General features: G+C 43.7%; 1 protein-coding gene across 2 annotated transcripts; it reads left to right on the top strand.

The window, feature by feature from the left end:
- Window positions 1-64: 64 nt before the first annotated feature.
- Window positions 65-26,900, top strand: LOC117507279 (mannose-specific lectin-like). Of its 2 annotated transcripts, none has more exons than XM_034167123.1 (3): window positions 65-99; window positions 26,350-26,443; window positions 26,559-26,900. In XM_034167123.1, exons 2-3 carry the CDS (start codon window positions 26,354-26,356, stop codon window positions 26,802-26,804), a joined length of 336 nt encoding a protein of 111 aa, XP_034023014.1. In that variant the 5' UTR covers window positions 65-99; window positions 26,350-26,353; the 3' UTR covers window positions 26,805-26,900. The 2 variants fall into 2 exon arrangements, with proteins under 2 accessions (XP_034023014.1, XP_034023007.1); XM_034167116.1 differs by lacking the exon at window positions 65-99 and adding an exon at window positions 26,003-26,159.
- The last annotated feature ends 560 nt before the right edge of the window (window positions 26,901-27,460 follow it).

The raw sequence follows: 27,460 nt of genomic DNA, 5'->3' as shown, positions 1-27,460 counted from the left end.
GGAATTTTTCTGTGGGAGTGGTATGGGACAGGAGTGAAAAATTACTCCTGTGTCACCTTGTAACAGTTACAGCCTGTCTCCTGAGGGACATTCAAGCCTGTACATGTCATCATATTTGATTACTGATTCATTCATTCACTACTGCCATTGTTAAATCAAGTGAATTTGACTTTGCAGTAGAGAAAAGCAAACATAGTGCTGTTCAGGAAAGAATTTTTAAGGAGCGCAAACAAAATTTGTAAAGCAAAATTGTGAGTTGTCCAACATCACAGATTGGCCTTTGTTTCAGGATAATGAACAAAAACTACCTATCCAAAAATGATGAGACTACCTGGTTTCCAACAACGGGCAGTGGAAAGCCATCTTCCAGGTGAGAAGATCATCTCACAGGGGCAAAAATGTTCACATAATGTTACATTAAAAAGTCCATTTCTGTCAACAGGAAGATCGTAACTTGGTCATCTATGGCTGGCAGCCGACGTTGGCTCTAGACATATGGGGATTAGACGTGGTTCGCCTGTGCATGCAGAGTGACGACAACCTGGTTATGTACAATAAAAATGCTGAACCCAAATGGAGCGCAAACTCTTACAGGCCTGGAGAAATCAGCATGTGCTGTCTTCATTAAACTGATGATGGCAAATTGGTGGTGAGCAGAGAAGCCGAGGAAATTTGGACATCCAAATGAGGCTGCATATGATGTCATCAAATCAAAGCTTCTGTAACAGAGTGGTGCACGAGCACCTGGTCCATTTGTCAACTGAACTCAAATAAAATCAATATATCACAATTCATGAATATATTGTTGTGATGGTTGTGTGTGTGTGTTGCAATCACTTTTTTTTTTATAAAGTCTAGTGTCTGATTTAAATTTTACCACCATCAAGAAGGTTCTGTTTTCATTGCAAAAATGTTAGAGCACAAGCCAAGAAATAAGTCATGCATTAAGCCGCTGTGCCCAACCCTGTTCCTGGACAGGGTTGGGCACAGGGAGATCAATGACGCAATAAAACAGTCAGATTCGGTAGAGACTTTCAAGTCCAGACTTAAATACACACTTGTTTTCCCTTTTGTATGGCTAGCATACTGGCATAGTATAGTTCTATGCTTTTTACTCTTTTAATTTAGGAAACGGAGCGAGCCGCGGCCTCAACTTTATCTAAATTCTGGGTCTTTTAGTGAAGCTTAGGGCCAGTGGCCGGCTATCACCTTAGTATTTCCTGTTTTACTTGTTGTTTAATGCTGACAAATTATACTGTATTTCTTGTCTTTCTGATGCCTGATTCTGTTTTTTCTCTCTGTTTAAAGTGCAGCTCCGTCCAGACATGGGTGTGGTATTTGTGCTGGAGAGCCTCCTGTCCTGTGCACCAACAGCATTTCTTGTATATTTGTTCTGTGAATTGTTCTGTAATTTATGTCTGTAGCATGGCCCAAGCAGAGGGTCACCCCTTTGAATCTGGTCTGCTTGAGGTTTCTTCCTGAGAGGGAGTTTTTCCTTACCACTGTAATTTGTCCATGGCATGGACAAATTACACATCTGTGATGGCACCATCAATGCTGAAAGGTACATCCATCCATTTTGGAGCAACACATGCTGCCATCCAAGCAACATCTTTTTCAGGGACGTCCCTGCTTATTTCAGCAAGACAATGCCAAGCCACATTCTGCACGTGTTACAACAGCGTGGCTTTGTAGTAAAACAGTGCAGGTACTAGACTGGCCTGCCTGCAGTCCAGACCTGTCGCTCATTGAAAATGTGCGACGCATTATGAAGTTCAAAATACGACAATGGAGACCCTGGACTGTTTAACAACTGAAGTTATACATCAAGCAAGAACGGGAAAGAATTACACTACAAAGCTTCAACAATTAGTGTCCTCAGTTCCAAAACGTTTATTGAGTGCTGTTAGAAGGAAAAGTGATGTAACACAGTGGGAAACATACCACTCTCCCAGCTTTTTTGAAATGTGTTGCAGGCATCAATCAATCAATCAATCAACTTTTTTTTATATAGCGCCAAATCACAACAAACAGTTGCCCCAAGGCGCTTTATATTGTAAGGCAAGGCCATACAATAATTATGAAAAACCCCAACGGTTAAAACGACCCCCTGTGAGCAAGCACTTGGCTACAGTGGGAAGGAAAAACTCCCTTTTAACAGGAAGAAACCTCCAGCAGAACCAGGCTCAGGGAGGGGCAGTCTTCTGCTGAGACTGGTTGGGGCTGAGGGAAAGAACCAGGAAAAAGACATGCTGTGGAGGGGGGCAGAGATCGATCACTAATGATTAAATGTAGAGTGATGCATACAGAGCAAAAAGAGAAAGAAACAGTGCATCATGGGAACCCCCCCACAGTCTACGTCTAAAGCAGCATAACTAAGGGATGGTCCAGGGTCACCTGATCCAGCCCTAACTATAAGCCTTAGCGAAAAGGAAAGTTTTAAGCCTAATCTTAAAAGTAGAGAGGGTATCTGTCTCCCTGATCTGAATTGGGAGCTGGTTCCACAGGAGAGGAGCCTGAAAGCATCCATTTCAAAATGAGCAAATATTTGCACAAAAATAATAAAGTTTATCAGTTTGAACATTAAATATCTTGTCTTTGTGGTGTATTCAATTGAATATAGGTTGAAGATGATTTGCAAATCATTGTATTCTGTTTTTATTTACATTTTACACAACGTCCTAACTTCACTGGAATTGGGGTTGTATTTGAGTTTCACATTTTTCAGAAGGTTGCCATTTTGTTTGAATTTCTTTTTTTTTTTTTTTTTTTTTTATTGAACTTTATAACAAACATTTTGCTTGCAGCTGGTGAACTCTCTTTTTTCCTCAAAAACAATAACTTTCAATTGAACATGACATTCAAAAAATAAAAATAGGAGACTTTCCTCTGTCTTACTTTAAATCAAACATAAACTGACCACATTATTCCATGTACACAAATAACATTGGGTTCAAGGCATGATGGTTATTTCCGTTCAACTGAAACAGAATTTTAATGTTACCAGTGTAACAAAAAAAAGTAAAAACCTGTAAAAATAAAGTAGAAAGGAACAAACTTTCCAACTTCTGTAGCCATGAACTAGGGTTTATAAATATGTTTTTGTCCCCCCCAAGTCCACCTCAGATAAAATCAGACCTAATTGGTTTTATGTACTCTATTTAGTTTCCCAAAGTCTTTTAAATCTGTCCCCATCCAGTCTCAAAGAAAATGTTAGCTTTTCTATCACATAAATATTGTGTATCATTATCACTTTAGTGGGGCGTTGCTAGGCTGGTATCGTAGATTTACGTCAACGGTATCTGGCTATACCCGCCCGCTGTGCGTAAACAAATGACGTCATAGCGCACGCGCAGCCCAAGAACTGTCCGCAGAGGAAAAGATTAAAAGGCGTGGTGTGTTTTGGTCCCAATATGGATATTCCGGATGATTTTCTCATGGATAGGTCGACAATGAACAGCAGCTAAAGCAGCCAGCTTGTTGAGGTTGCACTGCTGAATTTCAACAGCAGGACACGTGCCAGGCGGCAGAAGTTAAGTGAGACAACTTTTTATGTATGCGTTACGTGTTGTATATCTCAGTAAAAAGTGATAATAATGCAAATAACATGATGTTGTCGTGCGGCATGCATTTTCTGTGTACCTCCGTTCACTGCCAGTCGCCCGCAATGACAGCTATTCGCCCTCATCTAACTCGGGCGAATAGCTGTCATTTTGGGCGACTGGGCGTGAACGTCGGGCCTCTGAAAATGCATACTGCCCTCCAAAAGCATGTTATTGTATTATTACCTCCACCCAGTCCTCCACCTTTGGTGCCTCATTCTTCATCCACACACACTCAGGCTCATCTTCAACCGCTTAGTCCAATTAAGGGTCGCGGGGGGCTGGAGCCTATCCCTGCAGTCATAGAGTGCGAGGCGGGGTACACCCAGGACAGGACGCCAGTCTGCCACAAACAGACAAACAAACACAGTCACACCCACTCGCACACCTATGGACAGTTTAAAGATTCCAATCCACCTAACCGGCATGTCTGTGAATGTGGGAGGAAACCGGAGCAACCAGCGGAAACCCACACAAACACAGGGAGAACATGCAACCTCCACACAGAAAGGCCACAGGCGGGAATTGAACCCATGACCTTCTTGCTGTGAGGCAACAGTGCTAACCACTAAGCCACTGCGCTGCCCAATTCTTCATCCATTTTCTGGTAATTGCTTTTTTTTGCTTGCAATCAGCATTATTCTATTAATATGTTTGTCACCGTATCTTGTTTAGTTTAGTTTATTAGATTATTTAAGGGACAATGTACAGCATCATTAAGCTCAGTGACAGAGATGAGCTGCACCAGATTACAGCTAAATAGATAATTTTCATCCGCAGTCCCTGGACACATTAAATAAATTAACAATGAAATTGCACAATATTCTAAAAATCCGCTGCCACAATAAATCACTTTCACAGGCAAACAAAGTCAGACCATATCACAGTCAGTCACAATCACATCATATCACATACATGCATTACCACAGAACACTTCACCATTCTCTACACAATACTAATCAATTTAATTTCTACTGGTATTTACAACAGACCTTAAGTTACTTTAAAATCCATGCCCCCTAGAAGCTCTACTATTACACATCTAAATCACAAAACAAAATAGATTGTATGTAAGAAAACATGGAAATAACATTGAACAATTTCTTAAACAGATTAAAAAAAACAAACAAAACTTCATGTCCAGTTTCTCCAGGTAAAGTACCTCAAATGAATGTGGAAGGTCTACCTTTAGGACTTTAGTCATACACTTCTTTAGTTCCTGCCAGTAGTTTCCAATGGAAAACCAGGAATTGGATATTTTGGGGCAAAATCACAGAATTTAGAATTTTTCTCAAATTCTGAAAAATAAGATTATTGCAACTTTTTGTCCCACATTTTTTAACAGTTAATTGCTGCAACTTTTTCATTGTTATTTGTCAACAGGGGAGGGCACTGGTTATATCCACCCCACCCCCTGATCATGTGACTTCACTGCATTTGGCAGAAATTATCATCTTTGATTTCGGGGGGGTCATGTCCCATACGACATACAGAAATGTTCAAAAAAATCCCCTATATCTCACTTTTCAAGACCAAAGCTTACAAGATTCTCTAACTTTGGCCAATAACTATTCATTTGACGTAGCCTTAGTTAATTATTTTAATTAGTTATTGTATAATTGGCTTTTAAAAGATGTCCCATACGACACAACGTGTCGTACGGGACACGTCCCATACAACACATGACACTCAGTCATGGATTTTCAAGTCTTTGCAGAAACAGTTTCTCACCAATTCAAAAGCATTTCATTAGTCACTATTTGAGACAATAGATGGCACTGCCAGGTGGAAAATTCCACTGAGAGAAGATCAAAGTGTTTGGCTGTATCTTTGAAGTCTGTGATCAAGGGCTTCAATTTTCCCAATTTTTCGTAGCAATTTCAACATCTATAAAGAGGTAAGTTAAGATTTTTTAAAAAATATAATTAAAAGCAACAGAAGCTGAAATAAAGACGTATTGCTGTAATGAGTGTAATGAATCTTCATAAGATCTTTGTCTTCTTTATGACACTGGGCGTCTGAAGAGGGAAGTGGTGTCCAAGTATGTACAAGACTACAACCCCTGGCAATAATTATGGAATCACCGGCCTTGGAGGATGTTCATTCAGTTGTTTAATTTTGTAGAAAAAAAGCAGATCACAGACATGACACAAAACTAAAGTCATTTCAAATGGCAACTTTCTGGCTTTAAGAAACACTATAAGAAATCAGGAAAAAAAACTGTGGCAGTCAGTAACGGTTACTTTTTTAGACCAAGCAGAGGGAAAAAAAATATGGAATCACTCAATTCTGAGGAATAAATTATGGAATCACCCTGTAAATTTTCATCCCCAAAACTAACACCTGCATCAAATCAGATCTGCTCTAAACTCTGGACCAAATGCAAACAACATGGGAAAGTTGTCAAAGGCAAACATACTGGTAGACCAAGGAAGACACCAAAGCGTCAAGACAGAAAACTTAAAGCAATATGTCTCAAAAATCGAAAATGCACAACAAATGAGGAACGAATGGGAGGAAACTGGAGTCAACGTCTGTGGCCAAACTGTAAGAAACCACCTAAAGGAAATGGGATTTACATACAGAAAAGCTAAACGAAAGCCATCATTAACACCTAAACAGAAAAAAACAAGGTTACAATGGGCTAAGGAAAAGCAATCGTGGACTGTGGATGACTGGATGAAAGTCATATTCAGTGATGAATCTCGAATCTGCAATGGGCAAGGTGATGATGCTGGAACTTTTGTTTGATGCCGTTCCAATGAGATTTATAAAGATGACTGCCTGAAGAGAACATGTAAATTTCTACAGTCATTGATGATATGGGGCTGCATGTCAGGTAAAGGCACTGGGGAGATGGCTGTCATTACATCATCAATAAATGCACAGGTTTTGTTGTGGAAGTGTCGTGACATGGACCCACAACAGGGGGCGTTAATGAACGGACAATGGATAAGCCAAAAAGTAACAATTTAATGTTGTGAATCACACAACGATGTACAGACAATAACAATACAGTGACTGTCAATCATACACCAGGTGACGTATGGGCAGTCTCGACGATAGAAGACGCCTGGCGAGAGAAAAGCCGGATCCACACAGCTTCCACCGCCAACGGAGCTGAAGAACACCGGAGCCGCCAAGCCCTGCGCCCCAGGTGGCCGCTGTCTTCAGCAGTCAGACCCGGTACTGCTGGCAGAGAACAGAGACAGTCCAGATGAGTGTGAGGTCGCACACTCAGTAATCCCACAGTCTGTATTCAGTAAAGGAGGGAGAACCTCCACCTCCAATCATACACTCGTGCAGCTCCTGAGTTAACCACTTATCTGAGTGGGGTGTGAGGCGAATCCGTCGCAGTCCACACCAAACGCCAACTCCGCAGATAAGGCACACCACAGGAAAATGGCTGCAAAAAGAGATCAGACTAATACTCAAAGTTTAAGTCAGCAGAGAAAATTACCTGATTGGTAGTTGATTTCTCGGCGGGGAGGTGGAGTTGCAGTCCGGCCTTTATGGTGGTGGTGATGAGTAGTGGATGAGTGACAGCTGGTACAGATGATGAGTGACAGCTGTCACTCCTGGTCGCTCCGACGCCCTCTCGTGCTTGAAGCCCGCACTTCAAGCAGGGCGCCATCTTGTGGTGGTGGGCCAGCAGTACCTCCTCTTCAGCGGCCCACACAACAGGTTTACGTTGATATTTTGGACACTTTTCTTATCCCATCAATTGAAAGGATGTTTGGGGATGATGAAATGATAATGCATCTTGCCATAGAGCAAAAACTGTGAAAACATTTCTTGCACAAAGACACATAGGGTCAATGTCGTGGCCTGCAAATGGTCCGGATCTTAATCCAATTGAAAATCTTTGGTGGAAGTTGAAGAAAATGGTCCATGACTTTTCTCCAACCTGCAAAGCTGATCTGGCAACAGCAATCAGAGAAAGTTGGAGCCAGATTGATGAAGAGTACTGTTTGTCACTCATTAAGTCCATGCCTCAGAGACTGCAAGCTGTTATAAAAGCCAGAGGTGGTGCAACAAAATACTAGTGATGTGTTGGAGCGTTCTTTTGTTTTTCATTATTCCATAATTTTTTCCTCAAAATTGATTGATTCCATATTTTTTTCCCTCTGCTTGGTCTAAAAAGTAACCGTTACTGACTGCCACAATTTTTTTTCTTGATTTCTTATAGTGTTTCTTAAAGCCAGAAAGTTACCATTTGAAATGACTTTAGTTTTGTGTCATGTCTGTGATCTACTTTTGTTCTACAAAATTAAACAACTGAATGAACATCCTCCGAGGCCGGTGATTCCATAATTATTGCCAGGTGTTGTAGATGTAGTTTTCTGCATGAATGATGTTCCATGATTTGTATGAAGCATGACAGGGGTTGGAAGTAGAAAATAATTTTCCCAGTATCGGTTCCTGCAGTGCACTGGGTGTGCAAGCTGGACCACTGTGCTACGCAAGTCTCCGATCTTCACATTTTTGCTAAAATGCCCTTAGAGCTGATTTAATTTAAAGCTAAAACAGTCATGAGAAATGATATGATTTATTATTCATGCACAGTTATGACAATGAACGAAAAAGAATAGCAGAATATGGAGCTGCAAAGAAGCAAAATGTAACAGAAGAGGAAAAGCAAGATGCTAGAAAAAAAGAGGCCAAGAGAAAGAGGGAGTATCGCAGAAAAAAGAAGGCTTTGCAGCAAACTCCTGCTGACATGCCTGAAACACCTAAAGGTGATGATGTACATAAGCTGTACCGGAGACCCCAGTCCCTTCGGTATCCAAAGTCATTCACTAGTTGCCCTATTCCCCAAGGAAAAAAAAGCTGCTGTCATGGCCGGAGTGGCTGAAAGGATTGATATCCAACTAGAGACTAAGATGGCAAAGCGGATTCGAGGATCAAAAGCCCTCTCCACTGAGACTGCTAAAGCAGTGTAAAACTTCTATACTGATCATAACATTGTGTACACAATGCCAGGGATGAAGGATGAAATGGTCGTTTGGGTAGACAGTGAAAAAAATAAAGATACGGAAATATTGCTTGACTCTATACCTACGAGAGGCTCATGCTATCGTTAAAGAACTGCATCCTGAACTTCCAATTGGCCTATCAAAATTCTGCTCCCTGCACCCTAAAAATGTCTTGCTTTTACATGAGACTCCAGCAGACCAGTGTAGATGTAGGATTCAGGAGAATTTTATACTCAGGTTACAGGGTCTGAAAGTAATGTATGATTCATCCACTTTCTGGGATTCTGTTTTGTGTGACCCCACTCTGAATTCAAAGTGTTGGCAGAATGAGTGTCCCGACTGTGCCAATGGTGTCAGACTGAACACCACTCTTGATCTGGTAGCACATGTTACTTGGCAAGAGTGGGAGAAAGGAAAGGGGGACTTGAAGCAGTTGAGATGCATAACAAATGAGGGGTGTGCTGGAGAGTTGTTGGATATAGTGAAAGAAAATTTTGGTGAAACTCTCCGTCATATAAACATAAAAAGAATTCAGGCAGAGCAATTTCACCTCGACCAGCAAAATTCTGATGCTAGACTATCTTGGGATATTTCAGGGGTCTCCTGTGACCTCGCCTCCCCCTGCCTCTCTTATCCCGCGTGTCCGTTGATTTGAAAGAAGGTATTAACCAGTCATTTAAATTTGAACACAATTACTCTGAGGGCTAGACCACCACTCAGAGATTTATTAAACAGAAATTAAATGTCACAAAGTTTGACAAAATTTAAGTTTTACAGAATGAGTGGGATAAACAAAAACATACCCAGAGGTTCTGAGGGTCCCATGAGCTGCAAGCTTTCAACCAGCAATCTAGTGTTCCAGCAACCTGACAGCAAGCCGGAACCCCGAACAGTGGGCTGGCCCTGTATTTATACACCCTATGCTACTACAACGTTTTTCTGCTAATCTTGGGCAGTGTCCTTCATCTGGGTCGTCTTGATCCCTCCATTTCGTGGCATGGTCCTGTCCACACGTGCTGTGAAGTCTTCTGATAAAGTTTTCGGGCAACTGCTAACTGAAAAACTGTCAGCATATCTTCAGGGCCTCACCAAAACAGGGACACATCACATTTACAAGACTTTTGAACATGATTATATAAGTAACATATCTTCATGACAGCTTGCTAAGAAACTAAACTAATATTTGAGCAAAAGCAAATCTTAGAACAAAAGCAAATGTAATCATAAACATAACATGCCTTTAATTTGGTAAACACAATACACAATTCAACAGCATCCAAACATATAACCCAAGAGTATTTGAATATATAGATACCATGTAATTAACTTTAGCTATTGTTTACGTGTTTAATAAGCATTGATAAATACTGATCACTATGAGTATATGAGTAATATATTCTTCAACAGCAACAAGCTCTATTAATATATACGAGGTCTGTTAGAAAAGTATCGGACCTTTTTATTTTTTTCAAAAACCTGATGGATTTGAATCACGTGTGCTTGCATGAGCCAACCTTGAACCTTCGTGCGTATGCGTGATTTTTTTGACGCCTGTCAGTTGCATCATTTCCTTGCAAGCAGCCTTTGTGTGAGAATGGCTGTAGTCGCTCGTCGTTTTTTCTTTGCAAGGAAATGGTGGAACAACTGGAGCAGCGCGACTGCATCAAATTTTTCCAGAAACTGGCCCACACAACAGGTTTACGTTGATATTTTGGACACTTTTCTTATCCCATCAATTGAAAGGATGTTTGGGGATGATGAAATGATAATGCATCTTGCCATAGAGCAAAAACTGTGAAAACATTTCTTGCACAAAGACACATAGGGTCAATGTCGTGGCCTGCAAATGGTCCGGATCTTAATCCAATTGAAAATCTTTGGTGGAAGTTGAAGAAAATGGTCCATGACTTTTCTCCAACCTGCAAAGCTGATCTGGCAACAGCAATCAGAGAAAGTTGGAGCCAGATTGATGAAGAGTACTGTTTGTCACTCATTAAGTCCATGCCTCAGAGACTGCAAGCTGTTATAAAAGCCAGAGGTGGTGCAACAAAATACTAGTGATGTGTTAGAGCGTTCTTTTGTTTTTCATTATTCCATAATTTTTTCCTCAAAATTGATTGATTCCATATTTTTTTCCCTCTGCTTGGTCTAAAAAGTAACCGTTACTGACTGCCACAATTTTTTTTCTTGATTTCTTATAGTGTTTCTTAAAGCCAGAAAGTTACCATTTGAAATGACTTTAGTTTTGTGTCATGTCTGTGATCTACTTTTGTTCTACAAAATTAAACAACTGAATGAACATCCTCCGAGGCCGGTGATTCCATAATTATTGCCAGGTGTTGTAGATGTAGTTTTCTGCATGAATGATGTTCCATGATTTGTATGAAGCATGACAGGGGTTGGAAGTAGAAAATAATTTTCCCAGTATCGGTTCCTGCAGTGCACTGGGTGTGCAAGCTGGACCACTGTGCTACGCAAGTCTCCGATCTTCACATTTTTGCTAAAATGCCCTTAGAGCTGATTTAATTTAAAGCTAAAACAGTCATGAGAAATGATATGATTTATTATTCATGCACAGTTATGACAATGAACGAAAAAGAATAGCAGAATATGGAGCTGCAAAGAAGCAAAATGTAACAGAAGAGGAAAAGCAAGATGCTAGAAAAAAAGAGGCCAAGAGAAAGAGGGAGTATCGCAGAAAAAAGAAGGCTTTGCAGCAAACTCCTGCTGACATGCCTGAAACACCTAAAGGTGATGATGTACATAAGCTGTACCGGAGACCCCAGTCCCTTCGGTATCCAAAGTCATTCACTAGTTGCCCTATTCCCCAAGGAAAAAAAAGCTGCTGTCATGGCCGGAGTGGCTGAAAGGATTGATATCCAACTAGAGACTAAGATGGCAAAGCGGATTCGAGGATCAAAAGCCCTCTCCACTGAGACTGCTAAAGCAGTGTAAAACTTCTATACTGATCATAACATTGTGTACACAATGCCAGGGATGAAGGATGAAATGGTCGTTTGGGTAGACAGTGAAAAAAATAAAGATACGGAAATATTGCTTGACTCTATACCTACGAGAGGCTCATGCTATCGTTAAAGAACTGCATCCTGAACTTCCAATTGGCCTATCAAAATTCTGCTCCCTGCACCCTAAAAATGTCTTGCTTTTACATGAGACTCCAGCAGACCAGTGTAGATGTAGGATTCAGGAGAATTTTATACTCAGGTTACAGGGTCTGAAAGTAATGTATGATTCATCCACTTTCTGGGATTCTGTTTTGTGTGACCCCACTCTGAATTCAAAGTGTTGGCAGAATGAGTGTCCCGACTGTGCCAATGGTGTCAGACTGAACACCACTCTTGATCTGGTAGCACATGTTACTTGGCAAGAGTGGGAGAAAGGAAAGGGGGACTTGAAGCAGTTGAGATGCATAACAAATGAGGGGTGTGCTGGAGAGTTGTTGGATATAGTGAAAGAAAATTTTGGTGAAACTCTCCGTCATATAAACATAAAAAGAATTCAGGCAGAGCAATTTCACCTCGACCAGCAAAATTCTGATGCTAGACTATCTTGGGATATTTCAGGGGTCTCCTGTGACCTCGCCTCCCCCTGCCTCTCTTATCCCGCGTGTCCGTTGATTTGAAAGAAGGTATTAACCAGTCATTTAAATTTGAACACAATTACTCTGAGGGCTAGACCACCACTCAGAGATTTATTAAACAGAAATTAAATGTCACAAAGTTTGACAAAATTTAAGTTTTACAGAATGAGTGGGATAAACAAAAACATACCCAGAGGTTCTGAGGGTCCCATGAGCTGCAAGCTTTCAACCAGCAATCTAGTGTTCCAGCAACCTGACAGCAAGCCGGAACCCCGAACAGTGGGCTGGCCCTGTATTTATACACCCTATGCTACTACAACGTTTTTCTGCTAATCTTGGGCAGTGTCCTTCATCTGGGTCGTCTTGATCCCTCCATTTCGTGGCATGGTCCTGTCCACACGTGCTGTGAAGTCTTCTGATAAAGTTTTCGGGCAACTGCTAACTGAAAAACTGTCAGCATATCTTCAGGGCCTCACCAAAACAGGGACACATCACATTTACAAGACTTTTGAACATGATTATATAAGTAACATATCTTCATGACAGCTTGCTAAGAAACTAAACTAATATTTGAGCAAAAGCAAATCTTAGAACAAAAGCAAATGTAATCATAAACATAACATGCCTTTAATTTGGTAAACACAATACACAATTCAACAGCATCCAAACATATAACCCAAGAGTATTTGAATATATAGATACCATGTAATTAACTTTAGCTATTGTTTACGTGTTTAATAAGCATTGATAAATACTGATCACTATGAGTATATGAGTAATATATTCTTCAACAGCAACAAGCTCTATTAATATATACGAGGTCTGTTAGAAAAGTATCGGACCTTTTTATTTTTTTCAAAAACCTGATGGATTTGAATCACGTGTGCTTGCATGAGCCAACCTTGAACCTTCGTGCGTATGCGTGATTTTTTTGACGCCTGTCAGTTGCATCATTTCCTTGCAAGCAGCCTTTGTGTGAGAATGGCTGTAGTCGCTCGTCGTTTTTTCTTTGCAAGGAAATGGTGGAACAACTGGAGCAGCGCGACTGCATCAAATTTTTCCAGAAACTGGGCAACAGCCAGGTGGAAACCATTCGGATTATTCAGACGGCTTTCGGTGACGATCCTCTGGGAATCATACAGATTAAGGAGCGGTACAACCCATTTAAAGATATCCCACAACGGTGGAGGGCGCGCCGCGCTCCGGGCGGCCATCACCATGCTGAAATGACCGGATCATTTCCAAAGTGAATGTTGTGGTGATGTGGGACCGTCGTGTGATTATCCAAGAAATTGCAGAAGAGGTGGACATCAGCGCTTTTTCAGCACATTCCACTGTGAAAGAAGATTTTGCCATGAAAAGAGCGGCGGTGAAATTCATCGGCATGACGCTGGTGGCGCAGCAACAGCAGCTCCGTGTTGAAGCCTCACAGGACATGTTGTGGTATGTCCACCTCGTCCACAATTTCTCGGATAGTCACACGACTGAAAAGCCACCGAAAGCCGTCTGAATCTTCGGAATGGTGCAAGATCTGGGAATGTCAGGGCATGTCCTGTGAGACTTCAACATGGAGCTGCTGTTGCTGCGCCACCAGCATCGTGCCGATGAATTTTGCCGCCGCTCTTTTCATGGCAAAATCTTCTTTCACAGTAGAATGTGCTGAAAAAGTGCTGGTGTCCACCTCTTCCGCAATTTCTCAGATAATCACACGACGGTCCCGTATCACCACAACGTTCACTTTGGAAATTATCCTGTCGTTTCAGCGTGTTGATGCTGATCGGAGCGTGGCGCGCTCTCCACCGTTGTGCGGCCGTCTTTAAACCGGATGTACCGCTCCTTAATCTGTGTGATGCCGAGAGGATCGTCACCGAAAGCCGTCTGAATAATCTGAACGGTTTCCACCTGGCTGTGGCCCATTTTCTAACAAAATTTGATGCAGTTGCGCTGCTCCAGTTGTTCCGCCATTTCCTTGCAAAGAAAAAATGATGAGAGATTCCACCGATCCTCACACAAAGGCTGCTTGCAAGGAAATGATGCAACCGACAGGCGTGAAAAAAATCACGCATGCGCACAAAGGTTCAAGGTTTGCTCATGCAAGCACACGTGATTCAAATCCATCAGGTTTTTGAAAAAAATAAAAAGGTCCATTAGTTTTCTAATGATGACTTCTAAACATTAAAACACACTCATGTAACAATATATTTTTAGCTCATTAAAAGATAAATAATAAACATGTTGGCATACAAACATTAATTTGACCCCACCACAGTACCCCTGTGCTGTACCCTCATATCCAGACTTATTGAGTCAGTGTGTTGTGTGGGCCGCCAGAAGAGGAGGTACTGCTGGCCCACCACCAGAGGGCGCCCTGTCTGGAGTGCGGGCTCCAGGCACCAGAGGGCGCAGCCGCCTCACAGGAGCAGCCAGGGTGACAGCTGTCACGCATCACCTGCAACAGCTGTTACCAATCATCTGATCGGCAGGAGTATATCAGCAGGACGACGTCTCCACCTCTTTGCCGAGATATCGTTTCTACCGAGAAGGTAACGTACTCAGCTAACTGTTTGACAGTGATCTTTGTGACTTTGTGCATTACTCTGAGAGAACTTTCCAACGAGAGGTGGAGGTAGCTTACCTGCCGTTCGGATTCCTGGGTGCGAACGCGCCCTCCTTTAATTGTTCTTTATTCCTCGCCAGCAGTACCAGGTCCGACACGCGGAGGCAGTGGCCACCTGGGAATTCGGGACTTGGCGGCTCCAGTATTCCCGGGGTCTGGTGGCGGAGGAAACCGTGTGGTTCCGGTTCTACTTTGGAGAGGCGTCTCCTATCTTCGAGCCTGCCCACACGACACCTGTGTGAATTTGACTTTGTCCATTATTGTAATCTGTTGTACTTGTTGTGCATATTCACAACAGTAAAGTGTGTTATTTGACCTATTCCATTGTCCGTTCATTTGCGCCCCCTGTTGTGGGTCCGTGTACTTACACTTTCACAACAGGATATCTCGTCCAACGTCATGGACCCCGTGGGGCGTCAACCGGCTGTTGAACGGCCAATGGAAGAACAGGGCGCACTGGCGTCCGCAGGAGGAATGATCGGTGAGTTGCAGCGGATCCTCACCGCTTTCACGGCTCGGTTGGATTTAATGACCGAGCAGAACGTCCTCCTTAACCGCAGGGTGGAGGCTCTCGCCGCGCAGGTGGAAGCGCGCCGTCAGGGCGCTGCTGCGGCTCTCCCTCCTGTTGACCCTGTGCGTAACAGTGACGTTCCACAGGTCGTTCAACGACCCCTCCCACCTTCCCCTGAAGCATACATAAGCCCTCCAGAGCCGTACGGGGGTTGTGTGGAGACATGCGCGGACTTTCTTATGCAGTGTTCGCTCGTCTTCGCACAACGTCCCGTCATGTACGCGACTGATGCTAGTAAGATAGCTTATGTAATTAATCTGCTTCGCGGCAAGGCACGCGCTTGGGCTACAGCGCTTTGGGAGCAAAATTCACGGCTCCTTCTGACATATGATGGGTTTGTGAGGGAGTTCAGAACAGTGTTCGATCACCCAAAAAGAGGAGAGACCGCTTCAGCCGTGCTGCTGTCAATGAGACAGGGGCGCCGGAGCGCAGCTGTTTATGCAGTCGACTTCCGCATCGCGGCTGCGAGGTCCGGCTGGAATAACACTGCCCTCCGCGCCGCCTTCGTAAACGGACTGTCGTTGGTCCTGAAGGAGCTCCTGGTGGCCAAGGACGAACCGCGGGATTTAGACGGGCTTATTGATCTCGTTATACGATTAGACAATCGGTTAGAGGAACGCCGTCGGGAGCGAGGCGAAGGACGTGACCGGATACGCGCCGCCCCTCTCCCTTCCGGGTTCGAAAAGGGGCCGCCCTCCCCACGCTCCACAGCCGCAGCGCTTTGTGGGGCAACAGCTCCCCCTGTTGACGTTGTTAGGGAAACGCACAGGGCCAAAATGGGGAGGCTGATCCGTGGAGAGTGTTTTCTCTGCAGCTCAACAGAGCACACACAGAGAGACTGCCCCAAACGGCCAAAACGTCAACACTCGCCCTTAGAGACTGGGCTAAGGGGGGGTCAAGACATTCAAGTGAGACACACACAAATTGCCACACGACTCCCAGTCACAATCCTGAGCGGGGATTTAACCCTTCAAGCCCGAGCACTGGTGGACACGGGGTCAGAAGGGAATCTGCTAGACAGCAGATGGGCAAAGGAGGTAGGGCTCCCTCTGGTGGCGCTTCCTACGCCATTGCAGGTGCGGGCACTAGATGGCACCCTCCTCCCTTTACTCACACACAAGACACCACCAGTAACTCTGGTGGTGTCTGGAAACCACCGGGAGGAGATTGAGTTTTTTGTAACGCCTTCTACCTCCCGCGTGATTTTGGGCATCCCATGGATGTTAAAGCACAATCCCCGGATCGATTGGCCGTCTGGGGTGGTGGTTCAGTGGAGCGAAACCTGCCATCGGGTGTGTTTAGGATCCTCGGTTCCTCCCGGTTCCCAGGCTAAGGAGGAGGTCAAAGTCCCTCCCAATTTGACGGCAGTGCCGGTTGAGTACCACGATCTTTCTGACGTCTTCAGCAAGGATCTGGCACTCACCCTTCCCCCGCACCGTCCATACGATTGTGCCATTGATTTGGTTCCAGGCGCTGAGTTCCCGTCCAGCAGGCTGTACAACCTCTCATGACCTGAGCGCGAATCAATGGAGACCTACATCCGGGACTCATTAGCTGCCGGGCTGATCCGGAACTCCACCTCCCCGATGGGGGCAGGTTTCTTTTTTGTGGGCAAGAAAGATGGCGGACTTCGTCCATGTATTGATTACAGGGGGCTGAATGAGATTACGGTTCGCAACCGATACCCGTTGCCATTATTAGATTCCGTGTTCACCCCCCTGCATGGAGCCAAAATCTTTACTAAGCTGGATCTTAGAAATGCGTATCACCTGGTTCGGATCCGGAAGGGAGACGAATGGAAGACGGCATTTAACACCCCGTTAGGTCACTTTGAGTACCTGGTCATGCCGTTCGGCCTCACAAACGCCCCCGCGACGTTCCAAGCATTGGTTAATGATGTCTTGCAGGATTTCCTGCACCGATTCGTCTTCGTATATCTAGACGATATCCTCATCTTTTCTCCGGATCCTGAGACTCATGTCCGGCATGTACGTCAGGTCCTGCAGCGGTTGTTGGAGAACCGGCTGTTTGTGAAGGGCGAGAAGTGCGAGTTTCACCGCACTTCTTTGTCCTTCCTGGGGTTCATCATCTCCCCCAACTCCGTCGCTCCTGATCCGGCCAAGGTTGCGGCGGTGAGAGACTGGCCCCAACCCACTAGCCGTAGGAAGCTGCAACAGTTCCTCGGCTTTGCAAATTTTTACAGGAGGTTCATTAAGGGCTACAGTCAGGTAGTTAGCCCCCTGACAGCCCTGACCTCACCAAAAGTCCCCTTCACCTGGTCGGATCGTTGCGATGCCGCGTTCAAGGAGTTGAAACGGCGCTTCTCGTCTGCACCCGTTCTGGTGCAGCCCGATCCTAGTCGCCAGTTAGTGGTTGAAGTGGACGCCTCAGACTCAGGGATAGGAGCTGTGCTTTCCCAGAGCGGGAGGACCGATAAGTTCCTTCACCCGTGTGCCTATTTTTCCCGCAGGTTGACCCCGGCCGAACGGAACTATGACGTCGGCAATCGAGAACTCCTTGCGGTGAAAGAGGCTCTTGAAGAGTGGAGACATCTGTTGGAGGGAACGTCCGTGCCATTCACGGTTTTCACTGACCACCGGAACCTGGAGTATATCAGGACCGCCAAGCGGCTGAACCCCAGGCAAGCCCGCTGGTCACTGTTCTTCGGCCGTTTTGACTTCCGGATCACCTACCGTCCCGGGACCAAGAACCAGAAATCGGATGCCTTGTCCCGGGTACATGAAGATGAAGTCAAAACGGAGTTGTTGGATCCACCGGAACCCATCATCCCGGAGTCCACTATCGTGGCCACCCTCACCTGGGACGTAGAGAGAACCGTCCGGGAGGCCCTGGCACGAAGCCCGGACCCCGGGACTGGGCCGAAGAACAAACTCTACGTCCCACCAGAAGCTAGGGCTGCAGTCCTGGACTTCTGTCACGGCTCTAAGCTCTCCTGTCATCCAGGGGTGCGAAGAACCGTGGCAGTTCTCCGGCAGCGCTTCTGGTGGGCGTCCCTAGAGGCCGACGTCCGGGATTATATCCAGGCCTGCACCACCTGCGCCAGGGGCAAGGCTGACCATCGCAGGGCTTTGGGACTGCTCCAGCCGCTGCCCGTGCCCCATCGCCCCTGGTCCCACATCGGCCTGGATTTTGTCACGGGCCTCCCGCCGTCCCAGGGCAACACCACCATCCTCACGATAGTGGACCGATTCTCCAAGGCGGCCCACTTCGTGGCCCTCCCGAAGCTCCCGACGGCCCAGGAGACAGCGGACCTCCTGGTCCACCACGTCGTCCGGCTGCATGTGATACCATCGGACATCGTTTCGGATCGTGGTCCCCAGTTCTCCTCGCAAGTCTGGAGGAGCTTCTGCCGGGAACTGGGGGCCACGGTGAGTCTCTCATCCGGGTATCATCCCCAGACCAACGGGCAAGCAGAACGGGCCAATCAGGAGGTGGAGCAGGCCCTGCGTTGCGTGACAGCCGCGCACCCGGCAGCCTGGAGTACCCATCTGGCCTGGATCGAGTACGCCCATAACAGCCAGGTGTCGGCAGCCACCGGCCTCTCCCCTTTCGAGGTGTGTCTGGGGTACCAACCCCCTTTGTTTCCGGTGGTTGAGGGAGAGGTCGGTGTGCCCTCGGTCCAGGCCCACCTACGGAAGTGCCGTCGGGTGTGGCGTGCCGCCCGTTCTGCCTTGCTGAAGGCCCGGATGAAGACGAAGGCCCATGCAGACCGTCGGCGGACCCCGGCCCCTTACGTACCGGCCAGGGCAGGCAGTGTGGTTGTCTACAAAGGACATACCCCTTCAAGTGGACTCCCCCAAACTGCAGGACCGGTACATCGGTCCGTTCAAGATCATCAAGGTACTCAGTCCAGCCGCAGTGAGGCTTCAGCTTCCGGCCTCACTGCGGATCCATCCCGTTTTCCACGTGTCCCGGATTAAGCCCCATCACACCTCACCCCTCTGTACTCCCGGTCCGGCACCACCTCCTGCCCGGATCATCGATGGCGAGCCGGCTTGGACTGTGCGCCGGCTCTTGGATGTCCGTAGGATGGGCCGGGGCTTCCAGTATTTGGTGGACTGGGAGGGGTACGGACCTGAAGAACGCTCCTGGGTGAAGAGGAGCTTCATCCTGGACCCGGCCCTCCTGGCCGATTTCTACCGCCGCCACCCGGACAAACCTGGTCGGGCGCCAGGAGGCGCCCGTTGAGGGGGGGGTCCTGTTATGTGGGCCGCCAGAAGAGGAGGTACTGCTGGCCCACCACCAGAGGGCGCCCTGTCTGGAGTGCGGGCTCCAGGCACCAGAGGGCGCAGCCGCCTCACAGGAGCAGCCAGGGTGACAGCTGTCACGCATCACCTGCAACAGCTGTTACCAATCATCTGATCGGCAGGAGTATATCAGCAGGACGACGTCTCCACCTCTTTGCCGAGATATCGTTTCTACCGAGAAGGTAACGTACTCAGCTAACTGTTTGACAGTGATCTTTGTGACTTTGTGCATTACTCTGAGAGAACTTTCCAACGAGAGGTGGAGGTAGCTTACCTGCCGTTCGGATTCCTGGGTGCGAACGCGCCCTCCTTTAATTGTTCTTTATTCCTCGCCAGCAGTACCAGGTCCGACACGCGGAGGCAGTGGCCACCTGGGAATTCGGGACTTGGCGGCTCCAGTATTCCCGGGGTCTGGTGGCGGAGGAAACCGTGTGGTTCCGGTTCTACTTTGGAGAGGCGTCTCCTATCTTCGAGCCTGCCCACACGACACCTGTGTGAATTTGACTTTGTCCATTATTGTAATCTGTTGTACTTGTTGTGCATATTCACAACAGTAAAGTGTGTTATTTGACCTATTCCATTGTCCATTCATTTGCGCCCCCTGTTGTGGGTCCGTGTACTTACACTTTCCCAACACAGTGTCCCACAAAGACCAGGTCAAGTAATCGTGACTGTGCCTGCCTTAGACTGTCCCAGGATTTAAGATGGGATCTTACCCGTCATGGGCCATCCAGCCTTCCAATACTCGCCTGAAAAAGGATACCAACTGGGCAGGGGTACCAAGGGGTGGGGGAACAACCATTTGAGGTGTCATGTCCAAACAGTTTTGAATTTTCACAGATCATTAAATTTGTAGGATCAAAGAAAGTGAATTGAAGTACCTCTTTAATAATTTATCTCAGAATAGATCTATTGGATCAATCAATGCTCCAATCAAAACATGACAGTAGTATTATAATAATAATACTAATAAGAAATATTAATAATAATAATAATAAAAAAGTGAACACGGACAGGATCAGATATATATCATTACAGAATCTAAGGCCCCCATTCAGTTTAGCCCCCAACCCGTCACTCTGATGGTATGTAAGCAGTTACTTCACTGCAGCACCTATATCAGTAACAAAAAGGGTGTAAGCAGTTCTTCGTTGCCAGATTTAAGAACAGGAAACATTCTTCATTGCACAGTGCATTATGGAAAATATCTACAGTGCGTATCAGTGACTCACTGAAAGCAGAAAATAAATAAAAAATTGTGAGAAGAAGAAGAGAGAAAAATAAAACATAGGACACAGTAATAGCAGTAATAACATATCGGTCTTCACTGAAGGTCTGGTTTCATTAGGAGAGTGCTGTGACATTTATTAGGGGTGAGGGGCCCCCAATTTGTTGTCTAAGGCAGCAATGATGCATCTGAGAGACAAATGTCTTATACAATGGACCAGTACAGTTACTGATACAGTCAGAGAAATTAGAATTGAAGCGACCTGTCCTTTCCACTTGCTGAAATGTTTGTAAATCCAGTCAACTATTATGTGATTAATTGCAGATTTTTCAGCCAATTCCTCAGAGAGTGTCTGTTAGTCCTGTCCGGGCTCTGGTTACAGAACCGTCAAATACAACACTGTTTTTGGGATAAATCCACAGCACTCTGTGGCCAAACATGTGGCATACATCCCCCTTCGGCTATAACAAAGTCCAAGTTAATCTGTTGTGGTAATCCATCAATATAACTTTTAGTTGTTCATGTGGTCCACTCACAGTGTCTCTGGTCAGATTATTCAATCTTTGCACATTCAAATCATTCTCAGTGAGTGAGTTGCAGTGACAAATAACTTTCTGCCTAAAAATCTGAATTACATTTTGGATTAGATTTTTTGATGCATTCCTTAGTTTACTTGTTGGAAGTGAGGTTCACTAACGACATATGCACATCAACACCTGCTTTTCATAAACTCAATTAAAATGATTGAATGGAATGCACTGGAAATGCATCACCAAAACCTAAATGCCCCAAAACTTTAAATACACCTAAAGGAACTGTGTTGTTATGACAAGTCATTTTTGAGTTAGTTTAATGAATGGAAATGAGTGACTATAACTTTTTCCAAAGTTTGAGTTTCATTAACTTAATTATTGTGTTAAAATGGAGTGTTCAGTTTTAACAGTGAATTCATATACTTAAATCTATCTACATGTTTTGGTTATCTTGTAGCCCTAACAGATGGCCGACTCAATCCCGCTACAATTTGATCCTCCAATTTATATCCATCAGCCACCCCCTTTTTACCCCAGGAAACTACACTCATCACGAGGGTTACGGCAATAGCAAAATGCAGACATTGGATTCACTTAGTTATTTATATATTTTTTTTATACTTTCATCTTCAGATTACCAAATAATATTATTCCTCTCAAATTGTACCTGGAATCCTTCATTTTAAACAAATTTGAAACATGTTGGAATTTGTTTTTTTGTTTTTTTGTTTTTTTACTTAATTAAACATATTGTACTGTAATCAACTAAGTCCATGAATTTCAGAATGTTCCATGGTTACCTTTTGCAATAACAATGTTGAATTATATATATATATATATATATATATATATATATATATATATATATATATATATATATATATATATATATATATATATATATATATATATATATATATATATATATATATATATATATATATATATATATATATATATATATTCCCCAAACCTAAATGTAGTATGTCATAGATGGAGCTATTAATGAATAATATAAAGTGAATAATTAAGAATCATAAATTCTTAATCATCACATAATGGATCTCCGGAAGAAGCTGAGATCATAATGTAAAAGGAGCTTTCAGACTTGGAAAGATTTAAGTAATGAGCATTTGTTTATCAATGGGTTATGCCTGTGTTGTCAAAGAAATTTGAGTATAATTTTTCCATAGCATGCAAATGTTTATATCATGTAGCTAAACTTTTTTTTCTTCTTTTTTATTTGATCACAGCTGAATCTCTTGAATTTCCTGCTTTGCAGGAATTACAATCTTTTCACATACAAGATCTGGAATATGAGATAGATCCGGACAATCATTTCTATTCTGTTATAAATAGTAACTGTTAGTATTATACAGATGAACAATATAACAAGTAATGGGAATTTCTTAATAATCCACTTTTCCAGTAGGAGTCTGTACAATAATTTTGGGGACTATTAAACACTATTTAAAACAATTCTGTCAATCTTTTAACATAATTGCTATAACGGAAACTTAACTGCCCAATTATACAGTACAGTGCAATTACTAAATGTAAGGCTTTCCCATGACCTACACACACACCCTCATGGCTTTCCCATGACCTACACACACACCCTCATGGCTTTCCCATGACCTGCACACACACCCTCATGGCTTTCCCATGACCTGCACACACACCCTGATGTAACCGCACACTCTCCACCTACTCAAACTTGCACTTCCAGTTTTCTTAATCCAGCTTTCACCTGCGCGTGCATTCTCAAAAACATTCTTGTACCTTTCAATCAATCACCCTGTCCTTCAGCCTGACTTGAGCATTTTAATAGTGTATTTTTCACCCTCGAGGCTTTTCTCACGGAGTCACGGTCTTTTGTGGAAACTCCTCTCAAATAAAAATTAGAAAAAGATGTCCACAGATCAAAAATGACCTGGGTCCTATTACACTTGACATAATACATACAAATGCATACACGTAGAACTCAAAGGGACTATTGGCCACAGTGCCCTGATAGGAGACCTGCCCGCCAACCTTCTACCAGACTTTTTAGGGCACACTCATGTAACAATATATTTTTAGCTCAATAAAAGACAAATAATATTATGATGATACTGAATGGTGGAAAAACACAAAAGGTTAATGCATAGTTTAAGCACATTTAGGACATATTCCTTCAACTACTCCAGATGGACTTTGCCATGAACTACTCCTGTGAGTATCAGGATGAGATACAAAGTGCCCTCTGGAGTAGGTCTAGTGTCACCCTGTTCACAGCTGCATCCATGACCAAAGATGGTTGCAAAACCTATCTCATCTGCTCAGACATGAAGGAGAAAAATAAAGATACAGTGGCAGTCTTTGTTGACTACCTGTATGAGAACTGCCTCATTCCTGACAATGAAACAGAAAATGTGAAAGAGGAAATAATTTGGACCGATGGCCCATCCTCAGAATTTAAGAACAAGTTCATGATGAAGCTCCTTCAGGTCCTCACTGCCAAGTACAAACACAAATTTTGTTGGAAGTATTTTGCCACTAGTCATGGCAAAGGGTTGGTCAGTGGGGTAGGTGGCAGGGCAAAGTCTCTTTTCAGGCAGGAGGTAATGAGTAAGAAGGTACCCAGGACTGTAGTGCAGTCATCTGAGGACTTTGCCTCAACAGCGGAGTTGACTAATGGATACGCCACAGCCAAGATCAGGTGTACAATTGAATAAGTACATGTGTTATGCTAATTCAGATATAGTATGAATATTATCATTCATAATGATGTGTATTTGTGAGTTTTGCCAGTTGCTTAAATGATAAACGCCAAAAACTGCTATTCAGTACTTTTTACATGCTGTGTACAATGCTGAACAATGGTCACTATGCTAGCATTTTTGCTGTTATGCTGTTTCATATTTAATTTTGCAGTAGTTTATCATTCAGAGTTATATTTAAATCTTGAAAAAAATGTCTTTTGTGATCAAATATCAGTTACACAATTTTATACTGTTTCTTTTGCAGGTTAAAGTTTGAGGATCCATCCAAAACTGACTGTGCAGCATTAGAAATTGTAAAAGCCTCTCTCTGTTATATATTTTTTACTTTTCAGCTTTTATTTTGATGATGCTCAATTTTCTTTGCAATTAAAAACTATAAATGCTCATTTATCTCATATTTAAATGTCTTGATCTTTTGTTGCCATTTAAATATACATCTGTGTAAGTGTTCTGCAATGTATATATATGTTTTTTTACTTCCAGGGAGAACATTAGATTGGATGTCCTGTTCGTAGACAAAACATTTTTGTTCATATTAGTAGTTGTATCAGTAGAAAATAGTATTTTATTCATACACATCTTTAGTTCCTGCCAGTTTCCAATGGAAGGACATCCCCAGAACACGTGGAAATGATCTGCTTTATCAGTTCAACATAATCTCCAACACTTTATGTCATGATACTTTACCTGTGCTGGTGTTTTAAAGAATCATATGATGTTCTTCCACCCATGTTCTCTCCATGTTAAGGAACAAGTTGTTCTCCATTGCTGTTCATTTATTTCTTTCCATTCATCGACTGATATGACAGTATTTGCCTCCCTCTCCCACCTGTTTCTAATATACACTTTTTCATTTCCCTTTAAATCCTCCACTCCCTTATAGAGTTTTGAAATTAGCTTCATCCCAAATTTTGATTCATACGCTAAAGTAAACATCTTATTGAGTTCAGTCCCCCTCCCCTCTATGGTTCCCCTTATTGTTTGTTCTAAATAATGCCTTAATTGCAAATACCTGTATTGGTCCTGATTTGCTAGACTATATTGGTCTTTTATCTCTTGAAAGCTTTTAATGTCCTTTTTTCTTAAGAGCTTCCAAAATATTGTAGGTCCCCTGACCCAATTTTTAAAACTCTCATCTATTTTATTTGGAATAATTTCAGAATCATATCCAATCCATCTTAATAATCTACTTTGCATTCACAAGTCATTTTTCACAATAAATTCAAACCAAATCTTCAGTAATGTATCCAACCATGGGTTTGTCCCTTCTCTAATATGTTTTCTCAAGATGATGTCCCCAGTTATAGCCTATATAAGAACTCCATCTGTTGTGCTGGCCTCAACTTCTCTCCATCTTGCTGAGGCTGTTGCTGGATCGTGTGAGTCTGTTCACCTTTTGAATTCCCAAACAGGGAGTGGATTCCAACTTGTTTTGTTTCCTCATATTTCAGCAGGTTTTTATCTCCGCTTAGAAAGAAAATCAAGCTTCAGACTTGTCACCCAAACATCTGCTAAATAGACACTGACATTTTGATACATTGTTGGAAAAACTCCATCATTCCCATTCTGTCAATCATGCACAAATTGACTGATTGGAGCCTGAAAGAATTATTGGCAAATATAAGTGTCAATCCTTGATATTAAATACTGACGATGTCCTATGCCCCCCCACCCCACCCCCCGTCCCCAACCACCACTTTGAAAGTCATCCTCCAAAAATCATGCATGCACATGCCATAAAAATGATTATATCAATTACAAATTGATGGGGGGGGGGGGGATGTGCAGGGCAAACAACCTAAACTCTTCAATGAGAACCACAAAAACATAAAGTTCTCACAAAGAAAAAAAGGAGGCAGGACACTCCTGTCCCCTCCACCTCCTCCACTTCCACGCCCGTCTCAGGGACTATAAAGATCACATCTACAGTGTATATTTTCAGCTGTTTCACGGCCCTCCTCACAGCTACAGCCCGTCTCCTGAAGAACATTCAAGCCTGTAAGTGTCGTCATATTTGATTACTGATTCATTCATTCATTGCTGCCATTGTTAAATCGACTGAATTTGAATTTGCAGTACAGGAAACAAAACATAGTGCTGTTCAGGAAAGAATTGTTGAGGAGTGCAAACCAAATTTGGAAAGCAAAATTGTGAGTTGTCTAACATCACAGATTGGCCTTTGTTTCAGGATCATGAGCAAGAACTACCTATCCAAAAATGATGAGCTCCGCAAGGGAGACTACCTGCTTTCCAACAACAGGGAGTGGAAAGCCATCTTCCAGGTGAGAAGATCAGCTCACAGGAGCAAAAATTTTTCCCATCAGTCTGGAAAGAAAGTACAACTGTGTGAGAATGTCTTTGTTAATGTTACATTAAAAAGTCCATTTCTGTCAACAGGATGATGGTAACTTTGTCATCTATGGCTGGAAGCCGACGTGGGCTTCAAACACGAATGGAGCAGACGTGGTTCGCCTGTGCATGCAGAGTGACTGCAACCTGGTTATGTACAATGCAAAAGGTGAACCCAAATGGGCCTCAAACTCTTACAGGCCTGGAGAAACCAACATGTGCCGTCTTCATCTAACTAATGACGGCAAATTGGTGGTGAGCAGAGAAGCCGAGCAAATTTGGACATCCAAATGAGGCTACATATGATGTCATCAAATCAAAGCTTCTGTAACAGAGTGGTGCACGAGCACCTGCTCCATTTGTCAACTGAACTCAAATAAAATCAATATATCACAATTCATGAATGTATTGTTGTGATGGTTGTGTGTGTGTGTGTGTGTGTGTGTGTGTGTGTGTGTGTGTGTGTGTGTGTGTGTGTGTGTGTGTGTGTGTGTGTGTGTGTGTGTGTGTGTCACAATCACTTTTTTTGATAAACTCCAGTGTCTGATTTAAATTTTATCACCATCAAGGAGGTTCTGTTTTCATTGCATAAAATATGTTGGAACACAAGCCAAAAAATAAGTCATGCATTAAAGGGTGGATTCTGGAATGGTTGGTTGCAATTTGAGGAAACATCATGTATGATAATATGCATATGTTGCGGACATGAATGAGCAAAGCTCATCAGCATCTCACATGTCATTTAGGTCCTTCAGACTTTATTTTGAGTAAATGCTTCAAGGGAACATTAGCATGGCAAAAACCTTTCAGCTGCTGGGGGGGCTGCGCCCTCCTAGACTCCGCCCCTTTTTAAGCATTTTTCTTTATTTGCCTGTCACATGCCTGGAAAAGCTCCTCGCCATCTAACCATGTCCTTTAGGTCCTTCAGACTTTTTCAGTATGCTCCCCCA

This window comes from Thalassophryne amazonica, chromosome 1 (assembly GCF_902500255.1).
Source record: "Thalassophryne amazonica chromosome 1, fThaAma1.1, whole genome shotgun sequence".
Classification (NCBI taxonomy): Eukaryota; Metazoa; Chordata; class Actinopteri; order Batrachoidiformes; family Batrachoididae; genus Thalassophryne; species Thalassophryne amazonica.
This window is presented reverse-complemented; position numbering and strand designations above follow the sequence as displayed.

Coding starts and splice junctions, on each gene's coding strand:
- LOC117507279 (XM_034167123.1), top strand. CDS start 26,354: ATGAGCAAGAACTACCTATCCAAAAATGATGAGCTCCGCAAGGGAGAC. Junction 26,444..26,558: donor AGTGGAAAGCCATCTTCCAG/GTGAGAAGATCA, acceptor TTCTGTCAACAG/GATGATGGTAACTTTGTCAT.